The sequence below is a fragment of the Archocentrus centrarchus genome, chromosome 4 (genome assembly GCF_007364275.1).
Source record: "Archocentrus centrarchus isolate MPI-CPG fArcCen1 chromosome 4, fArcCen1, whole genome shotgun sequence".
NCBI classification, from domain to species: domain Eukaryota; kingdom Metazoa; phylum Chordata; class Actinopteri; order Cichliformes; family Cichlidae; genus Archocentrus; species Archocentrus centrarchus.
In genome coordinates, this window is record NC_044349.1 from 30,323,939 (window position 1) to 30,351,575 (window position 27,637).

General features: G+C 42.6%; 3 protein-coding genes and 1 long non-coding RNA gene across 6 annotated transcripts in view; 2 read left to right on the plus strand and 2 right to left on the minus strand.

The window, feature by feature from the left end:
- Positions 1-122: 122 nt before the first annotated feature.
- Positions 123-7,049, plus strand: reep6 (receptor accessory protein 6). 3 transcript variants are annotated; one of them, XM_030727153.1, is made up of 7 exons: positions 123-331; positions 2,671-2,764; positions 3,315-3,453; positions 3,549-3,717; positions 3,806-3,948; positions 5,162-5,184; positions 5,553-7,049. In XM_030727153.1, exons 1-6 carry the CDS (start codon positions 199-201, stop codon positions 5,174-5,176), a joined length of 693 nt encoding a protein of 230 aa, XP_030583013.1. In that variant the 5' UTR covers positions 123-198; the 3' UTR covers positions 5,177-5,184; positions 5,553-7,049. The 3 variants fall into 3 exon arrangements, with proteins under 3 accessions (XP_030583013.1, XP_030583014.1, XP_030583012.1); XM_030727154.1 differs by lacking the exon at positions 5,162-5,184; XM_030727152.1 differs by lacking the exon at positions 5,162-5,184 and having other exon boundaries at positions 5,561-7,049.
- LOC115778819 (uncharacterized) lies at positions 5,677-8,121 on the minus strand. The gene is made up of 3 exons (XR_004019866.1): positions 8,086-8,121; positions 7,803-7,944; positions 5,677-7,283 (listed from the first exon to the last, which is right to left on the minus strand). It is a non-coding gene; the product is annotated as an uncharacterized LOC115778819 (long non-coding RNA).
- Positions 8,122-8,153: 32 nt separating this feature from the next.
- On the plus strand, positions 8,154-10,839 carry c4h19orf25 (chromosome 4 C19orf25 homolog). Its single transcript, XM_030727155.1, has 3 exons — positions 8,154-8,336; positions 9,166-9,332; positions 10,035-10,839. Exons 2-3 carry the CDS (start codon positions 9,191-9,193, stop codon positions 10,214-10,216), a joined length of 324 nt encoding a protein of 107 aa, XP_030583015.1. The 5' UTR covers positions 8,154-8,336; positions 9,166-9,190; the 3' UTR covers positions 10,217-10,839.
- Positions 10,840-12,325: 1,486 nt separating this feature from the next.
- Positions 12,326-27,637, minus strand: part of apc2 (APC regulator of WNT signaling pathway 2) — a 50,552-nt gene continuing 35,240 nt past the window's right edge. The window contains exons 8-14 of the mRNA XM_030726637.1: positions 24,518-24,616; positions 23,828-24,233; positions 23,318-23,416; positions 22,010-22,149; positions 21,467-21,661; positions 21,111-21,325; positions 12,326-20,377 (exon numbers count right to left, since the gene is read on the minus strand). Coding sequence (XP_030582497.1) covers positions 14,884-20,377; positions 21,111-21,325; positions 21,467-21,661; positions 22,010-22,149; positions 23,318-23,416; positions 23,828-24,233; positions 24,518-24,616 — 6,648 coding nt within the window. The 3' untranslated portion in view covers positions 12,326-14,883. The remainder of the gene's footprint in view (positions 20,378-21,110; positions 21,326-21,466; positions 21,662-22,009; positions 22,150-23,317; positions 23,417-23,827; positions 24,234-24,517; positions 24,617-27,637) is intronic.

Here is a 27,637-nt window from a genome sequence, read left to right on the forward strand (position 1 = left end):
TTCTTTAACAAATAAAAATATTTATCTGAAAGAAAGAATGTTTCACTGGTGGTTAGTGATCAAATTCACCACCTCCTTGTGTGCTCCTCCTCCTCGTTATAGCAGATTGTTGCTGTCAGAGGATTAAACTCGGCACTGTACTCTTCACCGGTTGCTGTCCTCCGACTTCTCTGCTGTCTCGGGACCAGATTGAGGACCATGGGTCTGCTGGACGTATTCTACTCTATCAAAGGCCGAGCTGAAAAGTTTCTAAATGAGAAGAATGTGGTGACAGATATTCTGGGGAAAGTGGAGGAGAAAACTGGGATCAAGAAGAAGGTCATTGCTCTTGGTATGTGAGGTTTGATCTTCTGTAGTCCCCCCCCAACATGCTTGTTCTGTGTAGTAGATCAGGGACGCTTTCTGGATCATTCTGCTTTTGCTCTAGATGTAGTCGTGTTGTATAAAGCCTTTTGCAGGCCAGTGGAAACCTGGAGAGGATTCAGTTAATCCTCCTGTGATCAGCTGCTGTCCATAACAGGAAGCTGGAAATGTTCATTATGTTTTCTGCTTCATTTGTTCTGCAGTTAATCCTCCGAGTTCTCTGCAGCCCTTCAGAGTTTTTAGCTTCTTTAAGCTCCTGGTTTTGGTCTTGTGATACTGTCTGCTTCAGTGTCCAGTTCTTTGCCCTCAGCTACAGTACTTCCTCTGATCAAACAGTAATGTCACAAGTCTTCTTATATTGATTTAATTGGTTCCTGGATCAAAAATGCTAGCACCTTTAAGGGACTGACATGGTTTTACATCGGTTCTCATTCTGCTTTTGGAGTGAAGCGTGGTGGGGGGTTTTTTTCTCCACTCTTTTTCCACCTTCACTGCCACTTCTTTCTCATTCAGGCCCACTTTTCAACCAATCAGCCTTCTACCTGCACAGCACAGCATCGCTGTTGAGATACTCACTGTTGTTTTTTTTTGAAGGACTGCACACAAGCACATCTGTGTAGGTTTCATACCCAGAATCCTTCAGTCTGTGTGGCCGTATACTTACACTGAACACAAACACTTTTTCCTCCCTCAAATAATCCACACCGCCACACTTCTTCTGGGATTTCTGATAGGCAAATTCACCCAAATTAGCCTACTAAAAATTGCTGTTCTCTCCAAAACCTCTGGTGATAGATATCCATCCAGTTGGGACGAAGAGGCACAAAAATCTCCATTAGGTTCAGGAGTTTGTTGCTTGGGTCAAAATAGAAAAACTTTCTGCCAGAAAGTCTTGAAGGCCAAACTTCTGCCATGTGCTTCCCCCCTGCTTGCTCTGTCTGTCAGTTCAGTAAAGCTCAGTAAAGGAAGAGGAAGGGAATGGTCCCTTTAGTGCTATACTTCTGAAGATGTTGCACATTATATTGGGATTATTTTATAATATTGTATAAAGACACTTGATAGTCTTTAAAGGACTCTCAGGTCTGTGTGAACACAGTGATGCAGTGAGCAGGGAACAGCAGTGTATTGAGAGCACGGTGATGCTGGTGCAGTGGATTCGTAGCACATTAAGCAGGACATGATGTCAGCGTGGTGCCTGGCGCTCGCTGTCTCCCGCTCTGAGCCTTGACGTTAAAGCTGATTATCCACAGAGACAGGCAGCAGAGCAGCGCCGCCTCCATGTGTGAGCAGCAACATAAGCTGATCAGAGGTAGGTCACTTTTTACACTGCTTCCTGTCTCTCTGTCCGTCAGTGAACTCAGCTCTTCAGATTTGATTTCAGATTTGGTTCAAACATTCATATTAGATGAATACTGGGCAGATTTGTGCAGAGATTGGAGGATCCACTTTATGCCTGTCTTCAAACAATCAGGGGCTCACATGGATCATGAAACAGGTTTTATTTCCTGTTCATGATGGACATGAGTGTGAGCGAGAGAGGACTAAATCCAAAGTCTTTGTACTATGTCAAAAAAAAAAAAGTGTGGAAAAGTCTATTTATAAAACGAAATGTGTATCTTTTAAAGCTACAGCCTTTAAAAAAAAAAAAAAAAAAAATCCTGTTTTTGTGACCGTCAGTCAGTTGCTGCTCAGCATTTCTGCAGAAATCTTTTCTTTAGCCTGATTTTAGTTTCCAGTTGGCCAAGCCTGTGTTCAGTTTGTTGTTGTTGACTGTAAAGTTTAAGGTCAGAGCTTTTGAATATTTACCTGCAAAGGCAAGTGTGCAGTTACAGTACCACACAGTCCAGAAGCTAGAAAACTTTCTAGAATCTCGTGCCAGGCAAACTCTGTTTATTCTTTGAGTTCAGCTTTCCCAAAAAGACTTGAAGTTCACTTAATCAGTGTTTAGCTGCACAGAAAATTAGAATGAAACAAGGATCTACAGGATCATTGAAAAGAGACAGTTTAATGAGTTTTAATAAACCAGGAACAAAAGGTTTGTAAGTTTATATTTGTATAAGTCTAGCTGGTGCACTCATACAGCCCTCCTATGCAGTGTGATTTTTTTTTTTCCCACTTGGAGCAACTGACAGCATCTCTCTCTCTGTTTGGTGAGTTTCTCAAAACTAGTCAGTGAGTTGATTGAGCAAACGGAAGATATCAAGATAAGATAAAATGGTCCTTTATTTGTCCCACATTGTGGGAAATTTCTGGGAGAACAGGAGATATTGTGTACAGCTCCCCTGTTTCCTCTGTGTCTTCATCCAGGTGCCGTCTCGCTGACCGGACTCTACCTGGTGTACGGATATGGTGCCTCCCTCCTCTGCAACCTGATTGGTTTTGTTTATCCAGCTTATTATTCGTAAGTTTTTATTTTAAATTTTATTCTGTTTTCTTTCACTCATTATTGCAGGTAAGAAGTTGTTTTCATTTAATTAGTATTAACTCCTTTTTGCCAGATTTTTGGGATCTGTCAATGTTTATTAGATTTTTTAAATGTACTGTATGTATTTACTACATTTTGAAACATCTGTATATGATGTTGCTAATGTGACTGTGAATTCACTCTGGGTGTACATAAAGAGTCACAAGACTGATTTATTTGGATAATTTGGATTTGACTTCATTGGCATTTTGACTGATTTTTCTGATCAAAATTCATGGTACTTGTTCCTGTAATACTTTCTTTTTGATTGCTGCTGCTGCTAAAGGTTCAGTGACAACATCAAATAGTAATGTTACTGAATATAGAGGCAAATGTTGAATTTAAATAAAAAGTTCACGCCCCACCTCTCCCTCTGTTATGTTTATCCTTTGTGAGTAGTGGCTCAGGTGCAATGGTGCAGATGTCATATCTGAAGGATCGACATATTACTCAGACCGCTCTTTTGCAACATTCCAACTTTCTGCAGAATCAAAGCCATCGAAAGTCCATGTAAAGAAGATGACACAAAATGGTTGACCTACTGGGTGGTGTATGGTGTTTTCAGCCTGGGCGAGTTCTTCTCTGATATTTTCCTCTACTGGTTCCCATTTTACTATGCTTTTAAGGTGAGAAAACATTTAGGAACCATGGATACATACTGATTTTTAAGCAAAAGGTTTTGGTATAGTAATTCCAGTACTACCTTCTTGTGTGGTTCTAGTGTCTCTTCTTGTTGTGGTGCATGGCCCCAATGTCCTGGAATGGCTCCCAGATTATCTACAACAAAGTGGTTCGGCCCATCTTCCTCCGCCATGAGGCCACAGTAGACAACATGGTCAGCGACCTCAGTGGGAAGGCCATGAGCGCTGCCGAGAACCTTACCAGAGAAGGTACAAGTGGTCCAAGACCAGTGCTGAGGGCTTTCACGCCAGATTTAAATATTTAATTACCTTCTCTCTCTTTCTTCTCCCTCATTAGTCCTGACCACTCTGGTGAAGAATAAAGCTGTGATCACACCATCGCCACCGGTTGCTCAGTCTGAAACTAAAAGTTTACCAAGTACCTCAGCAGAAATATTTGCAGCTAAAGTTGGTCCATCGGAGGCAAATGAAGAACGAAAAGTATGTAAAAAAACATGTTTTCTCTGCCTTCCCCATAGTCTGTCCAACTTAAACCGAATCAGTGAAAGCAGTTTACTACAACTGCAGCTCAGTTTTAAACCATCTGCCTTTCCAGAGATGAACATGGATGTTTCCTGTGTAAAGGTCAGCGCTGTCCATGGTTCTGAATGTGGACTTAGTCTGGATTCAGACTCTTAGATTGACTTCAGACTGCAGGATGTGTCAGCTGATTTGACATGCGCCTCAGCCATTCTGTTGACATCACTACACATTGGGTTTCTGACTAATCACACTCAATGTACATCAGCTCATTAACAGTGAAATTTTGATCTGATGGGTGATGTGTTCTTACTTACTGAGTCTTGTAGCATCTCTCTATGACTGCCAGTGAGCTCTGGAGAACTGATAAGCGGTCCCTTCAACAGAGTCCCGTTAACACTGTTTATCTAGCAGATCCATACCTGGAGTTCAGAGCAATGAATCACGTGTTGTTTAGATCAAGTTGCTTGTCAAAATCTGATGGAAAATTCAGGTTATTTGTTTTATTTTATTATCTGTAAAGGACATCTGCATAACTTACAGAAAACTGCTGGTACTAATGACACCTGTAGCTGTTAAGTGAACTCCAGTCATCATTCTGTTGCTTGTATTTAGCCAAAGTGGGCTCACAGTTGAAGCTGAAAGAGACTTTTGTGCTCTTCACCTTCATGAAGTGTTTGTGTATTTATACCAGAGATGAGGAGTAAACTCTGATCTTTTGCTAACCCATCCATCCATCCATCCATTCACTTCCGCTTATCCTGTTCAGGGTCGCGGGGGGGCTGGAGCCTATCCCAGCTGTCATAGGGCGAGAGGCAGGGTACACCCTGTACAGGTCGCCAGCCTGTCGCAGGGCCAACACAGAGAGACAAACAACCTTTCACACTCACATTCATGCTCTCATTCACACCTATGGGCAATTTAGATTAGCCAATTAACCTAACCCCAGTAAGTGCATGTCTTTGGAATGTGGGAGGAAACCGGAGTACCCGGAGGAAACCCACGCAAGCACGGGGAGAACATGCAAACTCCACACAGAGAGAGGGAGAGGCCTGGGCCAAGGTGGAATCGAACCCAGGCCTTCCAGATGGTATTCTAACTGTGAGGCAGCAGTGCTAACCACTGCGCCACCGTGCTGCCCCTTTTGCTAACCCAGTTGTCTTATTTATTCCAGCCTTTCCTGGGTTAACCAGTTTGGTAAGTCAGCTGGTCTGGTGTTAGAAAAGTAGCACAGTGTTGTACAGACAGTGAATGTGGTGTTTCGTGCTTCGTAGACCAGCAGTGCTTTAATGCTTTAAAGGTGAAGCAGACATGACCCTTTATCCCACTGTGACCTGAACACACCTTCTAATAGCCCCCCTCTCAGCTTTATCTGCTGCTCTTAGTAGTTCAGAAGAAACAGAAGCACTAGAAGAGGATCTGATTATTAATTTTCAAAAGTCAGGATAAAGATACAGTAGCTTTACGGTTCTTTGTAACTTACAGAAATGAAAAGAAAAAGCAATCAGAAAATCACAAACCAGTAAAATAATTTCTGACACTGTGTTTCTTTGTTGTTTTTCCAGTCCTTTAGATAGCAACAGGGGAAGAGGAGGAGTCTCGGTGAGGAAGAGGAGAGAGAGGGTTTTCCTCATCATCCTGACAGATTCCAACAGGACGATCACCTCTGTTAAAGAGAGACTGATTTTCTTTTTTTTTATCATGTTATATTTGTGCAGCAGGATGTTGTCAAAAATTCAAACTTTGAAAACATCTTTTTCACTTTTTTTGTTCACATTCACGATTTCTGGGATCAATGTTTTGTTTTTTTGTTGTTGATGCAAAGCTCCTGAATCTGGATTATAACTAACTCACAGTTATCCTGGATTTTGCTTCTGTTTCCATTTTCAAGACCCAGGAGCTAAACTCTGCTAAAGCTAATTCAAATTCACACTTCACGGGAATAAGTTAAAAGTTCAGCTTACATTTAAAGATTCTTTATAAATTAAAATTAAATGTTCTTTTTTTTTTTAAAGGCTGGTCTGACCTAACTTTGTGTGAGTTTTACTTTTGTGGCCTAACTATGGGACTGTTAGCTGGCTGGCTCTTCATCTCAAATTGTCTTATCAATACTTCACAGATGTGGCTGATGCTCAGACCTGTTTTTTCAGACCCGGCCAGCTAAGGACTTTTTCCATCAACAGCTCTTAATAATAATAATAATTAATAAATTCTCCAAACTCTTCCAGTACTGGATAATCGGAGAAGCTGTCTCATTTCTCTTACAGCTTGGTAAACAGGTATAGGTAAAGTAGACCACTTCCTATTTTCTCTTATATACACACTGTTCCAGTAGTGGAGTCTCAGCTTCAAACACTTAGGCCCATTTATGTAAGATAATCTGTGTGAATCACAAGCTTGGGATTCAAAGTACTCTAAACACTCAGTTTCAGACAGTTTTTCTACATTTGGATCTGTATGATGTCAGAGGGGGTTGATATACCTAATATTGTGACAGCTTTATTGGGGCACAAATGCCCCACCTACCTGCTGTTCAAACTTTTGTTTGGAAGGGGCAATCAGCAATCAATCAGGAAAAAAAGTCCTCAAAGGGAGGGCGTCCACTTTAAATGACCACTGTATGTTTTAGTGCCATCTAGTGGTTGGGTGTGAAATATAGATCAATTTTCACTGGGAAAGATTTGACCCAAGTGGTTCTAAAGTGGGAGACTGTACCTGGAAGAGTTTTAATTTATGTAAGGGGTCATTCACAATTATCAACACTTTTCCAAAGTGTACTAACAGTACTCTGGCACATTACATCCTGCCATCTTATCTATATATTACCTATATTTTAAGACAAATTTTTTTTTTGCATAAACACTTCATGTTTTCCTACCAATGTCCACTCAAGTATTTGAAAATCCTGCCCATCCCTACTTGTGATGAAATTAAGATTACAACTTTCTCAACACAACTCGCCTCACCTGCTCCTTCCATGTAGGAGTACATGAAAAGTATGAAAATCGCTTTGCAAACTAGCAGATGTATTGATTCATCTTCTATTAAATGTACAATTTCAATTGTTTCTGCTGTTTTTCCAGCAAATATGCTCAACAGTTGCTGGTTTAGGTTATGAAATGTGAACATTTTTGTCATTTGTGATCAGAGCATGTGTATGAAGATGAGCAACATGACGATTCCGTGGAGGTGTAGCTAAAATATCTCCATCCCTGCATGGTCACCTCCTTCATTTAGCAGGTTGCAGATTCTCCACCAGGGGGCGCTGCTCCAATGAGAGGAGAACAAGGATCCACCTGCAAGCAGAGTTACAGTAGCGGCAGATCACATCTGCAGGTTACGCTACACGCTACGTACATATTTTTATACATGCTGATTATTTATTTATTTATTCATGCGCTTTGTGGTTGTCTGCACGTGCGGAGCCACCGCTGCTGCTGCATTTCTGTAAATGAATATTTCATAGGTACATTACATAACTGCTACTTATGTTATGATGTTATATATTATACTTGGCTGTGTAAATCAGAAATAAGGTTTCAATTTTTAACCCTTCCCCCCCAAAAATAAGTAAATAAAATTATAGTAGAAAAAAAAAATACATCTTAGAGAGATAAAGCTATTCATCATGTTGAAGTGTAGAAGATGAGCCATCTCACAGCCCGAGGAAACTAATTTCGCTGAAATGTGGTGGTACAGCAGCTTCTCAGCAGACTGTGGTTGGGCACATAATCCCTTCATTTGAATCAATGCAGACACCTCACAGATACTCGATAGATAGGTGATAGTGATGGTTAATTTATATTTTTACTCACCCTGCAGAGCCTTCTGATCTTGAATCAGGCATGTCCCATACCAGTCTGTGATGTTTTAAGTTAGGATTGTTTCTATTGGTCCTACAGGAATTTTCGCCTCCCTAGAGTCCAGTGCTAAGGCTCCAAACATGGTGAAACCTACCTACCGCAGGGGAACAAAGCACAGAAATGTTTTTAAAGGATATTTGGTTTCGATGGCATTACTGACTTACTGAAAAATTATTTTGACATAAAAGGAGAAATGGCTACAAGATGAGCCCGGTGTCAAAATGCGGGATGAGACCTGAAGTGATGTTTGACCATAGCTGAGGAACATGTGGCCAGCCTCTGACGTTTCATGGGACGCGTCCGACGTGCTGACGTGGCAGGCGGCGCATTAACGTGACGTGACGTGCTGTATGTTTGCTAACGGGTGTCCTATTATCAGCTGAATTAGCTCGTTATTTCTGCCACTTAATCCGGTTTAACGAACAGCGGACAGACGGAACGACTGTCAGGCCCTCCGCAAAGTTTCACCAGCCAGGACAAACTCTGGTAATTGCTGTACTTCAGCGACGGATAATTTGTGAAAACGTACTGCCGAACTCCATCTCACAGATTAAGAAAAGTAAAATATAACCGCTTTCCAGCTGAAATAACGGCATCCACCGTAGTTGACAAATACCTCTTAGCAATCTTCAGGGTGTTTTGTAAAATTCGGCTTCAAAATATTCCACAGGTTTATTACAGTTTTTATAACTTGCTACAAGTCGGGTTCAGACTGATTCAGCTAGCTGTTAGCATTGGTGTGCTTGCAAGACTGAGAGAAAGGACTGGCTTAAGCTCACTAAGTTGATTTTCTATGGCTGTAGATCATTCTTGATTGATTTATTTAAGGCCGAATTGAGAGAAGATCGCAGCAGCTTAGGAATATACTTAAAACACATTTTGCTTTCTATGTGTAAGACCATCCACCTTTATATAATCAAATAGATATATATATTAAAAAATACATTATTAGAAGGCCGGAGGAGGATTTCAGGTGATCTCTGGAGCTTAAAAAATGGGCGACTGGACTTCATTTTTTTTTTTTAAAGATGTTTCACCTCTCATCTGAAAGGCTTCTTTAGTTCTCAAACCAAAAGGTGGAGAGACCCAGGTATTTAAACTCCTGCCAAGGTGTGAAAGGAGGCGTGGGTCATTACAATCAGTGGTTTTGGGTGAAACCAATTTGGGTCACCTGAACAAAGGTGTGGATGGGGGTTTAGGTGCATTCACATAAACAAGAATAATATGTTAACAAAATCACTGTTGAACATGAAAGGCAGATGTTTGGGTCCTCACTGTATAAACCCTGTTAACCTGAATCTGGTTTGTGTTGCAGCTGAAGGAGTTGGAGTTTCAGCAGAATGAATATTGGCTCTAAAAGTAAGAAACGGGTGGTGCTGCCCAGCCGTCCTGACCCCCCCACCGTCGACCAGATCCTGGAAGACATCAGCAGAGTCGCTCCTGATGACCCAGTCTTCAGCATCCTGGAGAAGACTGGACAAGGTGACAAGAGCAGAGCGTGGAGAGCCACAGCTTTAAGATTACCACCATCCTTCAATTAAAAAAAAAAAATAATAGTCTTTTATTACAGTCAGACTGGGTGGTATAGGCACTTTTATTAGGAATAATTAATCACTATATGAGAGAAAAGGTGAACACAATGTTTAGAACATTTTTACTTCTTTACCTTCCACCAGACAGCTCTTTGTGACAAGAAGAAACACAAAAACATCAAGTTTCTAACAAATGACAGTAGTTCCTCATCTACTGCTGCTTTGATTGGTTAATTTACACTAATGTGATTTATTTTTTATTTTTTTATGGTTTAATGGGTTTTATTGATCCAAATTAACTTATAAACCCAAAGTCAAGCAGAATGACCAGAAACTCCCATGTTCTGTAAGGTAAAAATCACCATCAGCTTTTAAAAGTCATTTTGTTCCTCAGGGTGTTGTTTCCACAAATCAGCAAACTTGATCGACTGTTGTCAGTGTATCAAGTTAACATGTACCACTAAACTTTGAGGTATTTTGCTTGGGCAGCACTGTGCCTCCGTCCATGCTGTGGGAGAAATTTGAGCTCTACAAACAGTTTTACTGGGCAAACATTTCATGTAACGCAAGATCAGACTATATCTAGTGCTTTATAGCAATATGCCAGTAAACTGCTTGCAGTCTCGTAGTTTACGCTCCGTTTCCTCCTCAGACGACCCCCGCCCTGCAGACAGTGAGGTGGAGCTCCAGTTCCAGCAGTGTCGTCGGTATCTGGAGCTGAACAAGCTGCTGCAGGAGGCTCGGGACCGGCTGCTGCAACAGAGGGAACAGCTGCAAGCAGTGGGGGATCGGGCGGACAGAGAGGTGGCAAAGGTCAAAGGTCAAGAACTCTGACTGGGCATTTCCTGTTTGTACAGGCTCTCCTCCTGATTCAGTCTGTGACACTTTCACTGAATTCTTCTCAGACTCGAACACGAACCTGCCCAGGTGCTCTTGGGTCAAGCACGCGGTGCTAGCTGACCTCTGACCCTACAGCTGAAGTACAAGGGTTGTAAGGGTTGTTGGAGAACATGCCACTTCACAATAAAAGTCTCATGCTGAGGAAAGCTAATGTGAAGCAACAGGATGAGTTTGTTGTGAATCAGCAGTAACATGACACGGCTGAAAGAAACAAAGTATCATTAATGTCTGTGATGTAAAAGTTTAATTTTCCATATTTTTCTTGGCGTATTTTAACTGAAATTGAAATAAATGCTGACATTATGGAAGCGGAAGAACCAGAAAGCATGTTGTCTTAAAGATTGTTGCCCAAACTGTAAATTTAGTCTGAATGATCAGAAAGTTTAATACTCAGTGTCATTTTTTTTTTATCTTAAAACATCTTAAGCTGTTCATCATCTTTGGAAAATAGATGATTTACTAAATGTGAATGTTTTTGCAGTGTAGTCGTTCTTTGGTACTCAGGTTTTGTTTTTTTGAAGTTGCATTACGCATGTAATAAAACTCTCACCACAGGAGGGCAGCGTTCTAGCAGTTTTAGTGTCTGGTCCACATATAGCAAGAAATAAAAAGATGCATGTAAGAAAGCTTATTGTGTATGAAGGCTAACCAGCAAACTCTTTAATATCATCTCATAAAAGGTCAGCAAAGTTTTTCTCAATTCAAACACAGATCATGATCACCTGATGAGTTGGAAATCATTGTTTTAAAAGCATTACCTTTTTAGTGCAGAATTGAAAGTTTAGTTTCAACATACTGACATTAAATGAAACCTACTCAACATCTGAGAGAAAAGGACATTTAAGTTAGACAACGAAATAGAACGTATTGATCTAAATCTAATGATTTAGTAAAAGTTTCTTCTTATTCAGTGAAAACCTGGATAAATTCACATTGATGAGCTATCTGAAAACAAACAAAAGCACTGTTTGAGTTGATGATCTCTTTGCTACAGTTTTACAGTAAAGCAGTGCTGCCTGTGTGAAAGAAAGGCGACAGCGGTTTAAGGAAACACATCACTTTTTATTGGATGAAGACATTTAAAAATGACACACGTCTGTTTTGCCTTTACCACACGGCACCATGATGCCTCTGCAGCCCTGTTCACGCGGCTTTGACCAAGTTCACGTGCAGGTTCAGAGCTGCGTTAAACTGGTCTCCTGTCAGGCGTGAAAAGGGCGGAGGCTCAGATGGTGTTGATCTCCCTGTTGCTCTCGTTCACACCTCGTTCAGTCCGGCGGGGCTGCTAATGGGATTCTCCACCCTGAATCTGTCTTTTGAGCGCCAAACACACACAGCTACAGTTTGTGAGTCCTTTTAGGTCTACAGCTAAAAGCTCAAAAGATTTTCACTTGGTGATCAGAAATATTTTTGATCATTGTGGTTGAATATCTCTGTGTTTGGTTAGGAAAGCTGGGAAAAAATGAGCTCAGATCAGATTTTTTTCACTCCTTTGTTCCTGATTAATATGCTACTTTTTTTTTTTTAAACTCAATTACTTGTTTGGTCTGTATCATTGAACAGTGGGAAATCATCAGGGTTACCAACCCCCCCTGGTCTGACCAAAGATGCTGTCAGAACAGGTCACATCTCAGAAGCCAGAATCACATTTAAAAAAAATCTTTCTCTGTGGGAAATGTATCAGTTAGTGATATAAATGCTTCTTTGATTTTTCTGGTTAACTGAAAATGGGTGCAGCCCTGTTCCTCTAACAGTTCAAAAGACTAAAACTCTCTTCAGTGTGACTTTCTCAGCTTTGTTTAACCACACTACTGATCTCATCTGTGCACAAATGTTCTGCAGATGTTTTCAGTTCTTTTTTCCACAGCTTTGCACAAAATGCAACGATGTGATGTTTGACACCCAAAAGACAGATTTCTGTAGTGAATCACTTTTAAATCTTTAAATGGCTGCTGAGACTTGAAAGGGTTGCATTCAGAAGCTACTTGGGTTTTATTGAAACATGCTTTAGGAATACAGTAGGAAGATTTTTTTTTTTTTTTAAATTAACAGCCCCATAGTGTAGATTAACTTTCATCCCATTTAGCTCCGTGGGCACACATGAAAGAGTGATGGTACAATTACAGAGAATATTCATCATCTTTGTATTCATTTCCACCTATCACTACTTTTACAGCAACACAGTTAAGCAGATATTAACACGTTATAAAGACTTCCAGAAGAAAACTTCTGTGAGAACGCACATCTGTCCACTCAAAGCCCGACCATCAGTGAAATAGCAAACAGTACCTGAATCTAGTAGCAAACACAAATATAACGTCAGAGGTCATGAGGTCGCTCTGCTCATCTATGCTGACGGCTTATATCTTTATAGATTTCTGCAGCACAACAATACAGATGCCAGATAACGCTGTTGTCGGGCTTTGGAGAGTATATTAACACTGAAATATTACTCAGTGTCCACAATGTTAGCAGGTGTGTGTATACAGTCAGTGAATATATTAGCATGCTGTCAGGGAGTGACACCGAGGCTCTTCTACCCACCATGGAGCTTTAGATTATCTGCATGTTATTTACAATACGGATTAAGACACATTAAGAGTTCTGAAAAGGGTGAAATGGTTCAGAAACAGCTGACGCTGGAACACTTTCTCTGGAAGATGCTGTAATATTTCTGCTTGTTTGGGTCATTGCGATTTTCAAATGACAGTGTAGAACTGTTTTATGGAAATCCTCACTTTAAACTTTTATAATTCATCACTGTAAAGTAAAAACAACATACACTCACTAAGCACTTTTTAGGCACATGTGCAATTTGACTCAACAGCTCGGGCACGCCATCTGCTTTTACGAAGCTAACAGATTGTCAGAAAGGTGGTAATTCTGTTGTTTATTGTCAAGGCCATAGTGGATGCTTCTTATATTTTGTCCAGGCAAAATATAAGGATGAATAACCAATATTTCACCTGAAACAAACATAATTATCACCTTTGTGATGATGTCAACAAAAACTGAAAATGTATGGTATAGCTGTTGGATTGTGCCACATTGGACAAAAAAAAAATGCTTGGTGGATGTTTAAGGTGTGAACAAAAAGTTCTGAGGACAGGGCCATAGGAAAAAAAAATCAACATTTTCTGATTTTCTGTTCAAGCTCATCTTTTCTGGCATGTTCAGATAGCTTCCAGTGTGACTTTTGTTTTTTGATGACTCTGGAAATCCTTTCCTGACCTTTTGCACTGTACACGTGGTGCGCTCGCCGCAGACCTCAAACTTGTGCAAAGAGCAAACATCAGCTTTATCGCTGGTGACTGGAACTCTGGCTGCAGCTGAGCGGTTTTCACTGGGAGAATTCACAGTTTCCAAGCCCGAGGGCACCGCATCACTGACGAGTGAGACTGGATTGTTGGTCATTTTAGTGAATTTGTCCCTCTTGGTGAGACTGAGGTGCCTGAAGGAGAACATCCAGAGGAAATGGCCTGAACACAAAACACTGTACTTTTGATGTGCACCACCTGGACTGCCAGATTTCCCCCCTGCAACTTTGTCCACTTGAAGCATCAACATTTTGACACACAGTAGAAGAGACCCAGAAGTGCAAGAGGACCAAAGCAGGACAGAGATCTAAAAACAGCAGCTGCAGAGAAAATGATTCAGAGATCCACACTGTGGTGACCTTGAATGTGAGAATGACCAATTATAAATCAAGTTTTTTGATTTCTTTATGGATCTTATCTCAGAACTTTTTGGTCACACCTTGTATATTGACATTCTAACATCAAGCCATCGACCCCTCAACTTAGTCATTTTCACTTCCTTTTTGGTACCCAGATTATTCAGTTTTGTACTAGTTACATTTTTATCATTTAACACACTACAAAGGATGTCTTTGATAACACAAAAATGTGTTGAGTTGTCAAAAAACATCCATAAAGTGTATCCACATATCAGTAAGTCAATAAAATAAGAAAATTCACAGCAGTACAAGTGTAATATTGATAGAGGACAGAGGTTTGGGGGGGAAAACTTTTGGGCTCCATATGTAACAGGAAAAGCTAACATATTCAGTTGAGTATGAAAGCAGGGCTCCAAGCAATGATGTGTTTATGTAAAAAATACTTTACATGTTAGTGTATTTATGTCAGTAGTAACTGTCAACAGTCTGCCACAATTTGTACCTTTTCAGGTCGAAGTCCAGCTGAGAGATCATTCAAAAGTTTGCATAATATTGTTCTTTTTTAATCAACTGTGTCCAGGAGACTGACGATATATGTGCTGAAATTTCTCATTTCTACCAGGTAATGATTACTCTACAAATACAAAAAGAGTACAAAAAGACACACTTCCTCTTCAAGTGAGATTTTCCTTTGAAGTGCATCTCTGACAGTTATTGGTGGTCTGTTCATGTCAGACCTGTCCCAATGCATACATCCAACTCTGTATGAATGGTAGATGGAAGCTATAATCAATTGCTCAAAGAGAAAAACTTGATTTCAGTGAATGAGAAAGGGTCAATACCCGAGGTATAGGGACCAGCACACTCCTCATCTGTCCATCTGAGTGCTGAGTCATCTGTGTCAACCAGTAATCCATCAAATGTCCTATGACTCACTTTTTCCCGCTGACTTCTCATTTATTGTCCCTACTTGGCTTTGGCTGTCTTGTAGACAGCAGGCCATGGGGCTGGGGATGTAATTAAACGGAGTGACTCGTGCAGCCTTGCTTGGGGATCCTTGTCGGAAAGTGACAACTCCGCCCACGTGGCTATCTGCTGTTCCAGTGGAGACGGTGCTCCTCAAAGAGCCTTCTGAATCCCCTTCCTGGAGGTTACTCCCAGAGGTGGCACTAATCTTTCTGAGGAGGGCCAGTCTTGCTACTTCCTCAGAGATCACTGGAGCTGTTTCGACTGTAGGTGAGGTGCTTGAATGGATCTTATTTGATAAATCTTCTGTCTGGACTGTTGCATCACTTGTCTTGCGGGACGCAATTAGAATGGTTGGCAGTTTTCCTGGAAGAGCTGGTGGCTTTGGCTTTTCTCCATCAGGAGAAGGCACCAGAGGTAATGCATTGGCTGGCAGAGTGCTTTTCAAGATTTGAGGTACATCTTCATCCCTGATCCTCCTCCAGGTAACTCCATCTTTTAGCCGAGAAGTGGACCTCTGCCCTTTCTTCTTGGTATCATCCTCACTCTTTGCTCTTCCACTTGAATCAGACGATGAAGAGCGCAGGGAAGAACGACTGGTCACTCGGCTCAGTATGTTTATGCTTGGTGATGAGGCATGACGTTTAAAGGTATCTTTATCTTGCTGCTGCCTGAGTCCGGAAACTCTTCCAGGACCGTTTCGCTGAGCCACTCTGCAGGGGCTTTCAGAGCTTGTTCTCCTGGCTGGGCGTCTTGCAGATAGGTCCCTTTCACTGGACGTTGCCCTTGATAGAGCTGTTGTCTGCTTCTGAAGGCCAGGGTTTGCCCTCTGAATTTGCTGTTTTTGTTCTGGATCTTTTACTTGCACCCTTCTTGGGGTTTGCACAGCAGCCTTAAGTTCCTGACACCGTGATGAGCACAGGAAGACAGCTGAAGCTCCAGGAACTGCTCTGCGAGGTGATCCGTTCTGAGATCCTGGTGTGTTGCGAGCAGAGCTGTCACGTCTCAGCACAGTCTTTGATTCCTTGATGAAAGTCAGCTGTCTCAAGAATCCATTACGATCAGACTCACTGCCACTTGAATGGACAGAAGTCATCCTGACGAGGTCAAACCGATTGGCTGGTACCACCCTTTTCCCACTGACCTGGTTTGTTTGGTTTGTTACCAGTGGGGACAGTGGTCTGGGTTGCCTGACTGAGTTTTGCATGAAAGGAATTCGGACAGGAGACTTCTGAGTTTTCGGTGGCGGGGATTTCTCATTCTGGTTCACCACAGGAGAGCGTCCCTTTCTTTCAGGAGGACTAGTAGCTGGTGGGCTACTAGCTGGTGTAGTGTTCTTTTTCGGGATAGGTTTATTTGTCTGAGCTGGGGAAGTTATTTTCCTCTGTGACTGTTTGGATGGTGTCGAGCTCTGTGATGATCCAGAGGATGAACTTTTTGGTATTCTTGGAGGTGGGGTAGAGCTCCTCTTTGGCAAAGACAGCTCCATATCCTGGGGGTGGCCTAGCCGATGAAGGCTCTTTGATCTGTGCTGCGCGAGGTTCGGGTTCTTTGGAGCATCTGTTTTGGTTGGCATTTTCCTGGGAGGTGGTCTTTGTGAGGGAGCGGTCTCTTTTTTTGGAGTATAGATCACCGTCCTGCCTCTGAAAACCACTGGTAAGTTTGGAACTGGTTTGCGCTGTGCAAAGTCTAAAGGTTTATTTGCCTTTTTGTCCTTAGCAAACTTCCTTTCTTTGGGTGTAAAGCTTGATGCTGACATGAATGACAAGACTGACTCAGTCTCTTCAGAGGATGGCTCTTGAGACTTTGAAGCCTGTAGCCCAGTGACCACACAGTTAGCACCTTCTTGTATGGCTCTCCATTCAACACTGTTGAGGTCTGACTCTTTATCCCACGCCATATCATCACTATCAATTTCCTCATCCATGTCCCACCCATCAGAAGCCTTTTGTTTTTGTTTTTGAGTATTTTCTTTCTTTTTTCTGGCAGCCAACTTCCTTCTTTGCTTGGGCATGGCAGATGTTATGCACTTCTGAAGGAGGTCATCCTCTGAATCCATGCTGACAGAGCTTGGTGAGCTTTGCTCTTCGTATTGGCAGTGAATGTTCACTGGCTTTGTTTGCTGTGCCATGTTCACTGCTTTATTATGTCTGTTCTTGTACCACATTTGTTGGGCCTTTGATTTATGGTCATCATATTCAGCATCGCTCAGCGAACTGAGAGAGGAGCTGAGTGAGTAACAAGCTGCTGATTCGTCTTTTATCATACTCTGTTTTATCCTGTGAAACCCTCTGGGCTTTGGTTGGGAATTATCTGTCCAGCCAATATTTATCATGCTTCGGGAAAGAGTATTTCTGCTCGCTTCCCTGATATGTTTTCGACTCGTGATTTCTTCATTTTCATTGTCATAGAGGCCATTGCTGTCCTCTGAAGAGTGTGTCATTTGTCGGTACATTGTATTTCCTTTGTGTGAGCCCACATTGAGGTTATTTTCTGTGTTTTGCTTGATGACAGGCAGTTCCAGTTTCCTAATGGGGCCTTGATTTTGCCGCCTTCTTTGTTGATTAGGAGATTGTTCACGATTTTTCTGGTTTGCCACTCTATCAGCTACCTCTTTGCTCTGCATCAGCACCCTCTGAGTGGGAATGACATGTCTGGTTGTTCTGGTCATTTGTGTCTCAGGTGGGTAGTTCATCCGGTTCGGTTTGTGGAAATGCGAGAATATCCTCAAGTCTTCGATCCTCTTTGCCTCATCGTCCTGTTTGTTCATACCTTTAGCCGTGCAGTCTTTAGCCCCCCTCTCCCTTACTGGATACTGCAGTGTTTCATCACTCAGAGATGTCGTGCTAGAGAAGTTGACAGGTGTTCCTTCTGCAGAATCAGTAAAAGATGAATCATCAAATTTGAAGTCTTTTTGAGGGATGACAATCCTTCTCCCAGGACACATTTGGGTTTTGCCATTTGGAAGCATCATGTAAACTGGAAGATGAATTGGTTTTCGGGCCTGGGAATTGAGAATATGAGGAGGGATGGTGGTCATCAGGCAAGGTCTTACTTTTCTCAACTTAGATGGCATTGCTGAGTTGATGCATTCCTTTAAGATTTCTATGTCATCATCTGAGTTACCCTCACTGTATCGCTCCCCGTTGTCGGGTCCTTGGTCATCTTCCTCAGGGTTGTCATTTTGTTGAAGGAGGGGGGTTAATTTAAGCTCCACATCTTTTTGTATGTAGTGCTCGTGTAGAGGTAGAGCACTTAAACTGGAAGCACAAGAGAAGTTCTCAGTGGGCTTTTCCACAGTGAAGTAGATCATTGTATCCAAATCAGGAGGAAGATTAAACCTCTCCTTAGAGTCTGGGATCTCCAAGAACTTCCGCAGACTGCTTTCCCATTGTCCTGCTATTCCTGTCGTCTGTGTTTCTGGCCCATTGGGCTCAACACAACATGGAGTTTTACTTCGACTGGGAGGCATGGTTTGCCCTGGGCTATCAGGAAGATCACTAGGGCTTATTGTTCCATCAATCATCTCACTACATGGGTCACTTTGAATTGAGCTGGCAATTGAAGGAGACTCAAAGCTGCCCAGTGAACTGACTGAGCTACAGCGACTCATTACCAGGGGCGTCTCATGGATGTAGTTCTCAGATGAACTGGATGGAGATCTGTCTTCAAGTATGGCCGGTGAAGCTCCTCTTAGAAACACTTTTTCCCTTTTAGCAGGACAGGGGATCTCAATGGGATTTGTCTCTTTGCTGGGAAAGGTTTTTGAGTCAGTCATCAGCAGCTGGCTGTCACTCAGATCCTCCAAGGTTTCATCCTCTTCAGCTCTCTTCACCACTTCTCCATCTTCCACTTCAATTATTTCCAATGACGAGTCACTCTCCAGCTCATTCTCGCTTTGTCCATCCAGAGCTCCATCACCTGAAGAGAGGGAGGACAGCGAGCTACAGCGGGAGAAGCAGATTGGGGTATTTTCCACAGAATATTTCTGGACCGTTTCCATTGTTCCGATGGCTGGGCTTCTGGTGGAAGTGATTGGAGAAAACTTTGTCATACTCCCCCCAGTCATCACAGTAGGTACCCATGCTTGCCGCCTCATTGCTTGGGCAGCCTGGACATTGATAGCAGTCTTTGCTACACCAAATTTGGCTACACTCTGAATGAGTGGAACCTGTTGATAAGAAGGAGACAGTTTAATTGAAGTCATGCTGACATCAGAGGACACTTTAGTAGATGCACTGACCGGGGTTTGTACAGGTGGATCTTGGTTCTTTTCTGTGTCTGCACTGCTGAGCTCTAGAGCTTTCACATTTTTGTTTTCAACAGAATCCCTCTCTGGGATTTCTTGCTGGTTACTCTCATTCAATGCAGCAGGTCCTACATTAATATACTCTTGATGAGCCACCTTCAGGTCAAGCTGGTTGGGTCGTTGCTGTTGCATTATTAGAGCTTTTGGCACAGGTCGCATCTGGTCTTTGCTGCCACAGTACCCATCACTGGTGCTGCCACTATTCAGACTATCTGTTGATACACTTGTATGGGCAGTTTTGAGACGTAGGAGGGCGTGGGCTCTGCTGAGCCTGTGGGCTAAGCTGCTTGTATCAGAGAGACGGCAGGGGGAACATGACTTTGCTCGGGCTTCATTGAGTTCGTCCAGTCCATAAGGCCAGTCTGCCAAGTGGTCTTCAGAGCTCAGGCTCAAACTGTCCTCAGAGGATGTGTGCATGGTGATATCCTCCACTAATCTGTCAATCTTGGCAACTGTATTGGTGATCTTTTTTGCTAGCTTCTCTGCAGCAGCAGAGACCACATCATCAGGAGGAGCATGTTTCTTCTCAACCATCTGAGGCGGGTCTACGTCTCTCTCGGGCTCACTGTCCCTCTTGCGAAGCTGATTTTGAAGGAGATTAGAGTTGGTGAGAAACATGGACAGCATGGAAAAGCTCCCAGTGTCCAGGCTACTGGAGATGTTTGGAGCTTCGTCATCATCAAAACAACCAGAATCAGATGCGTAATCCTTCGCCAGACTCTCGATGTGTCGTAGTGGCTTGTTGAGGGTCAGGTGTTTGGGGCTCTGTTTCTCAAGGGTATCAAAGGTCTCTGCGAGGTGTTTGGCATCCAGCTCTGCCTCCAGAGCCTTCTGTTTCCTCATGTAGAGTGAGGGCATGCAGGAGCCAGGGGATACAACTGCAGCATCCTTATATTTCAGCGGTCGATTGGTGAGGAGGTTCCTTAAAGCTGCAGCACTGCCCATGGCTATCATCTTGTGCTTGGAGTGGATAAGGTTACGCAGCATGCTAACTGCCCCAAGGTCCCACAGCAGCTCCTGGTCTTTTGGACTTCTGGCTGAAAGGTTCCAGAGGGTCCCGCAGGCGTTGCTCACTATGGTCAGGCTGTGGGAGCGCAGGTGCTGCAGCAGAGTCTGGAGGCAGTTGTGATCCCTGAGGATTTGCCTGCAAAGAAAGAAAGAAAGAAAGCAAAAGGCATTTTAATAACTTTGTTATATACAACTGACAAATATCTCTGTGTAGCTGTAGTTTTGTATGTCTACAATATTTTTCAAAGCATGCTGAAGTATTTTCAGACTGTTTTATTGGATTTTCTTTCCTACCTCTGTGTGGTTTCTAGTCCTATAAATCCAGTTATCTGTGAACATCACATTGCATCTCCTTTCTATCAAACAACAACAATGTAATGTAATGCAACAATGTCTGAATAAAATCAGACACTCTTTTCACAATCAGTTGTCTACAAATTAATTTTAATACCATGTAGATATAATTGTAAACCACAAGCTGCATGGAATATGATAAATGAATCTGAAAAGGGGAAAAGAAATAGATTATAAACAATAAAGCTCAATTTTGGGGAAATTTGTATAATTTCTTTACATCAGGTGGGTGGGGCTTCTGCACCAGCCTCTCTGTGACATCATACAGAGCCATGAATAGAAAAAAACTGTGTTAAACTGAACATTTAGGCCAGTCTGAAGCCTAAGCATTTGTCTCACATATGCTGACCCTTAATCTCATTACTTGAAACTCTGGCCATGTTTAACATGAACATGGAAGGAAATATGTGCTGTCTGTGACCATCAGATTTGGTTGAAACCTTCAGGAAAAACAAATGACCCTTTATAGTCAAACATTAGAATGGTTCATTCTAACGTATGAGTTATGAGCTCACCTGTAATCTTCTCGTGTGGCAACCAGACTCGACACATTTCGAAGGATTCCACCGCCGCTCTCGATGATGGCAAGCGAGTTGGTCTGACAGCGGTACGTCAGTGTGCTGACCAGGAAGCCCAATGCGCCATCCACTGAACAGATCGCCACCTTGTTGTCGATACTGTGAGCTGACAGGTTCCACAGTGCACTCAAAAGACTCTTCAACGTCGACTCCTGCAGAACCATGATAGGTATCTTAGGTATAACTCAAATACAACCCCATGACGGTTTACCAGACCATTCTCTATAATCTTCCAAAATAAAAGCTTCTTGTGATTATTCCTCTTTCTCAGGAGGGTTATTTGTTTTCATTACCTTGGTGGCCTGCAGTGCACAGGTCATCAGTGCAGACACACAGCCAATGTCACGGAGGACTTTCTTGCTGCTGATGTCGGCCCTCCAGGACAAATTCCTCAGGATGCTGGAGACCACCTGATGGAGCTCCTCACTGTCAGAGGCCAGCTGGGCCACCAAAGCCTGGAGGCAGCTCTTCTTCGAACACAGGGTGGCCTGCAGGAAGACAAGAAGTGTATTACTATGGTGGGTCAGTAAACACCCAGTAGTCGACAGCTATCACTGTAAAGGCTCTGCTGAGACAAACCTTTGTTCAGGCTTCCCCATATAAAAAGACCTCATCAAATGGAGGTGTTTATCCTAAACATCCATTACAGTCTCAACTGGTAAATGTATAATTGTGGGGTTTTTGCTTTCCCCTAACATTAAATTTTTAGATGCATTTATTTGTGTTAACTGCAGAATTCTGACACAACGCCAGATTAAAGGAGTGCAGGGGTGAGCGGAGTCCAGTGTTGCCCTGCCTTTACTGCCAGCTAACTTCCTCACAGCGCCTTTCTGCACCTTGTTGACGACATCCCCGAAGGTGAGATTGGTCAAAGCCATCCCTGCGTAGCGACGCAAAGCCATGTTGATGGGGTCGTTCTGCGTGCCGTACATTTCCTGGTCCAGGTGGATAAGATCCGCCACCACCTGCAGACCGCCTGAAAGGAAAAACAACAAACTCTGAGTCCATGCTTTATTTAGCTAATAACACATTCTACAAATCAAAGTTCTATTGTAGTAAAAATACATTAAAGTATTTTTGATCTTGACACTTTATGCGAGTCATTCCCACATCTTGAATCCTTCTGTGGCCCTACAAACCCTTAATTTAGCTTAAAACCTTTTAATCCTTTTGCCACCTGATAGCCACTGCTCTATTTTAACTCCCACCAGTGGCGAGACATAAAACATGATTTCTATCCCATGGTTTTGCTTTATTAGATCTGTTTTCTATTTAAAATGGAAATATCTTGTGATAATCGCAAAATAAATTCCAAAATCGAGTATTGGAAAACCTCTCATGGCACTCCTGCAGTTCTATCAAAGCCCACCAGGGGACTAGAGCTCAAACTTTATTTGCAAACTTTATACCCAAATTTAATCTTTAAACATGCTTTATGCTTTAAAAATAAAGCTTAAAGTTAAAATATATGCAGTGCATAAGTGGAATGGAGCGTAAACATGAAAGCACTAAAGAAACTGCAAACTTGTCATGATTGCAGCCCTACCCTGAGAGTGCTGATTACTCATTACCCTCACCTGCACTGTGCTGCTCCCTATTTAAACAGCTGCTCGTCACCAGCTCAGTGCGAGATTGTCTGTTGCTCCAGTCTCAGCTTTCAAGCCGTGTCTCATGTTTCCTAGTTTTTTTTGGTTTTCTGATCCTGCCTGTTTTTGACCACAGATTTGCCTTTTCCCTTCGCTGCTGGAGGATTTCTGACTTACTGCTGATGGACCCTGCCTGACTCTGACCTTGTCTCATGTTTTTCTGATTTCTGGATCTTCATTGCCTGCCTCCTGTGAATGGACCTGGATTGCCCCCCTGACTCAGCCTCTGGTTGGTGGAATTTGTCCCTGTCGTCTGTTTGTCCCCTGAGCCCTCTAGTTTTCCCTTTGCCCATCCACCTGACCCCTCCCTGGCTGGATCCCCGACCCCAGTGGACCTCCCCCGTCCTGACCCACTAGCCTGACTACTCCCTGCTAGCCCCTTACCTTTATTTTGGTAATAAAGACATTTTGTGAACCAACTCTGGTCTTGGCTGCGTTTTGGGTTCTGGCTGATTTTGCTTGTACGTTACAAAACTGGTCACTTGGTGTCTAACAAACCTAATTCGTTCATGGCTCGTCGGTACTCCTCTTCGAAGGAGAGCTTCATGATGGCGCACATGGCCTGACAGATCTGCGGGTCCACGGGTTCAGGAATATCTGCGGAGAAAAACCGGATGTTAAACCACGTAACAAAAACATAAAGGCAACAAATTCAAATTAATAACATTTTTAATCTTTTTTGCCTACAAAATAAATTCAGGTATTTTTGGTCAGTTTGGATTATTTCTTGCCCCATATAAGCTTTGGGTTTAAAGGGAACTTGGGTTACTGGTGGTTTTGTTTCTTTATATACCTACTTTTTTCCTTTCTCAAAGAATATACCTCTTACATGTAGTTTGTTTATCTTTGACTGTACAAAAGAAGGATGTAGCTGCTTTGACATTACCCACTGGTCAGTGAGGTCCCGTTGTGAAGTTTTAACACAACTCGTCGTGCTCTGGACTAACTTCTCAGTGGTATATTTATTGGTTGCTTAGGTTCAGATGTTCAGGCGGGAAACCTGGTCACCTGTGGTTTTGGTTCCTCCCGGTGAAGGTGTCCCGGCGTGGCTCTCAATCCAGTCCCAGCCACTGTCGCAGTAGGTCCGGATCTGCTCCAGCATGTGCAGGACCCTCATCTCCCGGCGAGCCTGGCCCTCATCCTGCTGCGAGTAGATGATGTTGTGGAGGGCAGCGCTTGCTCTGGACTTCGCCTCGCGACTGCAGCCTGTTGCAGCACCACTCGCTGCTGTCTCACTGGGACCTGCGCCTCCATCTGGGGCTTCATGCAGGATCTGGACCAGAAGGGGGACACAGCCAGACTTCCTCATGGCGATGCAGCTGTCCTGAGAACTGGACAGAGCCAGTAGAGTCCGGGACATCTCCTCCTTATCTCTGTTAGCCAGCATGGAGAGCAGCCAGAAGACCATCTCCACCTGAGAAGGAAACACCAATAATGATCTTATCCACCTCCACCCACCATAAGGAGCCCCACTTTGTAATTCCCCTCATAATTACTATGTCGTGGACATTTCATTAATTTTTTTGACCTTTAATTTTTTAAATCTGAAGATACTGAAGATGATTACATTATTACATTATATAATGTATTATATGTGTGATCAGCAGTATTGACTCCTGACATTCTTCATATGTCTGTAAAGCTAAATCCTGCAGCTGGACGTTGGCCAGAGCCTCTGTGGATCAGGGGTGTCGTTACCTTGCTGCCTCCATCTGCAGCTTCTGTTCCTGCTGCTGCAGCCGATGATGAGCTGCTGTTCTCTGGTTCTCCAGCAGGGGGCTTCTCAGCACCGGACAGCTGCACACACACAAGAAAAATGCCTAAGGATGGCATCTTTGACCTACTTCTAATCTGATCTCTCCACCTTCTGCCTTCACAGTTATAGTTTAAATTTTTACTATTATTTAGCTTTAAAATTTTTTTCAGCTCATTTTTGTCTCATTTAGTTTCCACAGTTTTTTCATTCCTGTTTTTTCTTTGTTTTAGTTTGTCATTCATTTAAGGTAAATATTTTTATACATTTTATTTTAAATTGTTTATAATAACCTTAGTGTGGACACACTGATTGTAGTTCAACCTTCTTGGTGTGAGGTATAAAGCTTCAAAGTTTGTTTTGTTGCATTTAAATCAGTATAAATCAGAGCCGACATTTTGGAGGCAAACGGAGACAAACTGGTGTCCTATCTGTCCAGCTGAGCAGTTCTGACTCCACTGTTTACAATCCTCGGAGCAGATAGAGGGTGGAAACAAGTAGTGTCTTCATGGTAAACTAATTTGTGAAATATACTAAAATGATGCGTACGTTAATGGAAATCTATTCCACCCATCTGCTGTTCAATCCTTCTGTTCATTAAGGGAGCTAAAACTGCTTGTTTCAGATAGAGAACAAACTGAGGGGTTGCTCTAAGCCTAGTATAAGATGAATGAGGATTATTTTGAACTGTGAATCATGCAAAGCTACTCTAGTAGAGTCAAAGAATTGAATGTTCTGGAAGCTAGAAATGAGCAGAATAGGTTGAATTCTGGCCAGTGAATCAATGATTTTACTCAATAATTAATGATACCAGCTCAACAATCCAGATTTAGTCAAACTGTAATATTTAACACACCTTTGCTGGTAAATGCTGTTTCCACTGATTGATTTATTATTGTACAGTACTGTGTACATCTGCTGTGTTTTTTGTTTTGTTTTTTTTAAGGAAACTTGTCTCCTGACAGAGGACATGGGGTGGAAGTGGAATCTTCTGCACCACAATCCTCTTGTTTACATCTGTACTACCATCTTTGTGAGGACCTTCATTTCCAGAGAGCCAGAGAGCTTACCTTAAACCAGAATATGAACCCTAAAACCAGGTCTACCCCACAATGAGGGCCAGACCGTGTGTCCTCACAAAGTCTCAAACTCACACTGGTCCTCACACAGACAGACGTCCACACACACACACACACACACACACACACACACACACACACACACACACAGCTTCATTTGGATTCACAGACTGAAACCTTCAAAGCTTTCAACCCCCCCATCTACCCCGCCTTCATCCCGTCACCATGGTAACGCCTCGGGGTGTGATGTGTGAGCCAAAGCCTGTCTACAGACAGAGCGGAGAGTGTGTGTGTGTGTGTGTGTGTGTGTGCTGATCTCTGTTTTCTTCCTGAATATTTCGCCGTCCTCCTGCTTGATAGACCAAATCTGTGGCTCAGATCCAAACATCCTCCACACAAGCAGCTGCAACGTGACGAGAAAATGGACGACAGCAAGCGGTGGAGGATAAAACACGATCACCTCCATTCACTGTGAGGGAGCACCACCACCTCCAATGACACAAAAACACTTAAAATATAAAGGCCCTCATGGGTGTGGCTAAGGGGGGGAGAGGGGGGGGTGGCAGCATCAGTCATCTGTGAAATGTGATCGCTGCCCTGTGAAGACATCAAACACTATTTCACCCAAATAAATAAATAAAAGACAGATACACAGATAACTGATGGATAACTGTAGAAATCCTTGGAAAGCTTCCAGATGTGAACATTGACATGAAAAGCTCTGGGGAGTTTAGGCAGACATGTAACTCTAAAATAACTCTGTCATCTTTAAACCTTCCAGCATTAAAGAAAATGCTGCTCTGCCTTAATCCTTCCATCCGGGTGCTGCAAAATCATCTTGCAGTGAGAGTCAGTCAAAAAGACAGATTTCTGTATCAGTGTGTCTGAGTTTAGGCACTGAAACAAAGAGGTAACACTGCCACCATCAGGTCATACTGAGTTTTTGACACGCGAATATTATTAAAAATGTAAACACTCCTTAAAACATTTTTACTGACTGCTCTTCTGGTAATCTTTTTCTCATCTGTTTTTATTCTCTTTAAAGTTATAAATCCTGTTTTAGAGACAAAAAGTTTGCTGGAGTCATTAACATTTATGGTTCAAAGCTGTGAGCAGCACAAACTAAATTCCTTCCATTTCTGCTCTGTTGTTGTTGTTGGAGGCAAATATCGGATCCTGACAGATCCTGAACTGTAGAGGAGGGGTAGGAGAGCTGGTCCTGTTGTAATTTGGGTGAAGTGACCCTTTAATTAGGTGATCTTTATGCTAGTGCTGTCTGGCAGCCACGTTTCCATTTCTGTGGTCTCGTTGGTATTCTCAGAGGAAGGCAGAGCAGAGAAAAGACGGACCGATTCACTCTCTTTATCTCAGACAAAGTCGCTTGGTGCCAACCCTGCAGCCTGGCAACAGCCAATTGTAGCGCAGCTCTGAGCTGCATGAAAAACACAGTTTTCTCTGCACGGCAACGAGCTGAAGCTGAAGAGCGCCAGACAGACGAAGGAGACCCGAATGTGGCTGCTTAAGGGTCATTTTGGATTATGTTTCATGTTCATGTTTTTTTTTACACTCTTAAAACAGATGTGTTAAAAACAACACATAATGTGTTACATTTTAACACGTGCTGCATCAGTTCAGGGACGACATGCGTGTCAGATCTGACACGTGTTAAAATTCACACAAAATGTGTAACAGTGTAACAACACATTTTTTGTGTTATTTTTAACACATCTTTTCTAAGAGTGTTGGAGCCACAAATGAACAGGTTTTTAATTAATTAACACACAATTATCATTGATTGATTGATGGGTCTATAGAGTTCTTCAAATTAGTTAAGGTTGGCTGCAACCACCAGCTACCATTATTAATGCATCTGAATTTTTGCTTTGATATAAATTTCTTCCAGGCTGGAAGATATTGGGCCTCCAGGACCCTCCAGGAGGCAAGAAGACTGCTGCTGACCCCTCCAACCCCAGACAGAGACTTTCT

Bases quoted from the DNA above. Each gene is read 5' to 3' on its own strand.
- reep6 (XM_030727152.1), top strand. From the start codon at position 199: ATGGGTCTGCTGGACGTATTCTACTCTATCAAAGGCCGAGCTGAAAAG. The intron at 332-2,670 runs GTATGTGAGGTT...GTCTTCATCCAG, and splicing joins GAAGAAGGTCATTGCTCTTG to GTGCCGTCTCGCTGACCGGA. The intron at 2,765-3,314 runs GTAAGTTTTTAT...AACTTTCTGCAG, and splicing joins GTTTATCCAGCTTATTATTC to AATCAAAGCCATCGAAAGTC.
- c4h19orf25 (XM_030727155.1), top strand. From the start codon at position 9,191: ATGAATATTGGCTCTAAAAGTAAGAAACGGGTGGTGCTGCCCAGCCGT. The intron at 9,333-10,034 runs GTGACAAGAGCA...TTTCCTCCTCAG, and splicing joins CCTGGAGAAGACTGGACAAG to ACGACCCCCGCCCTGCAGAC.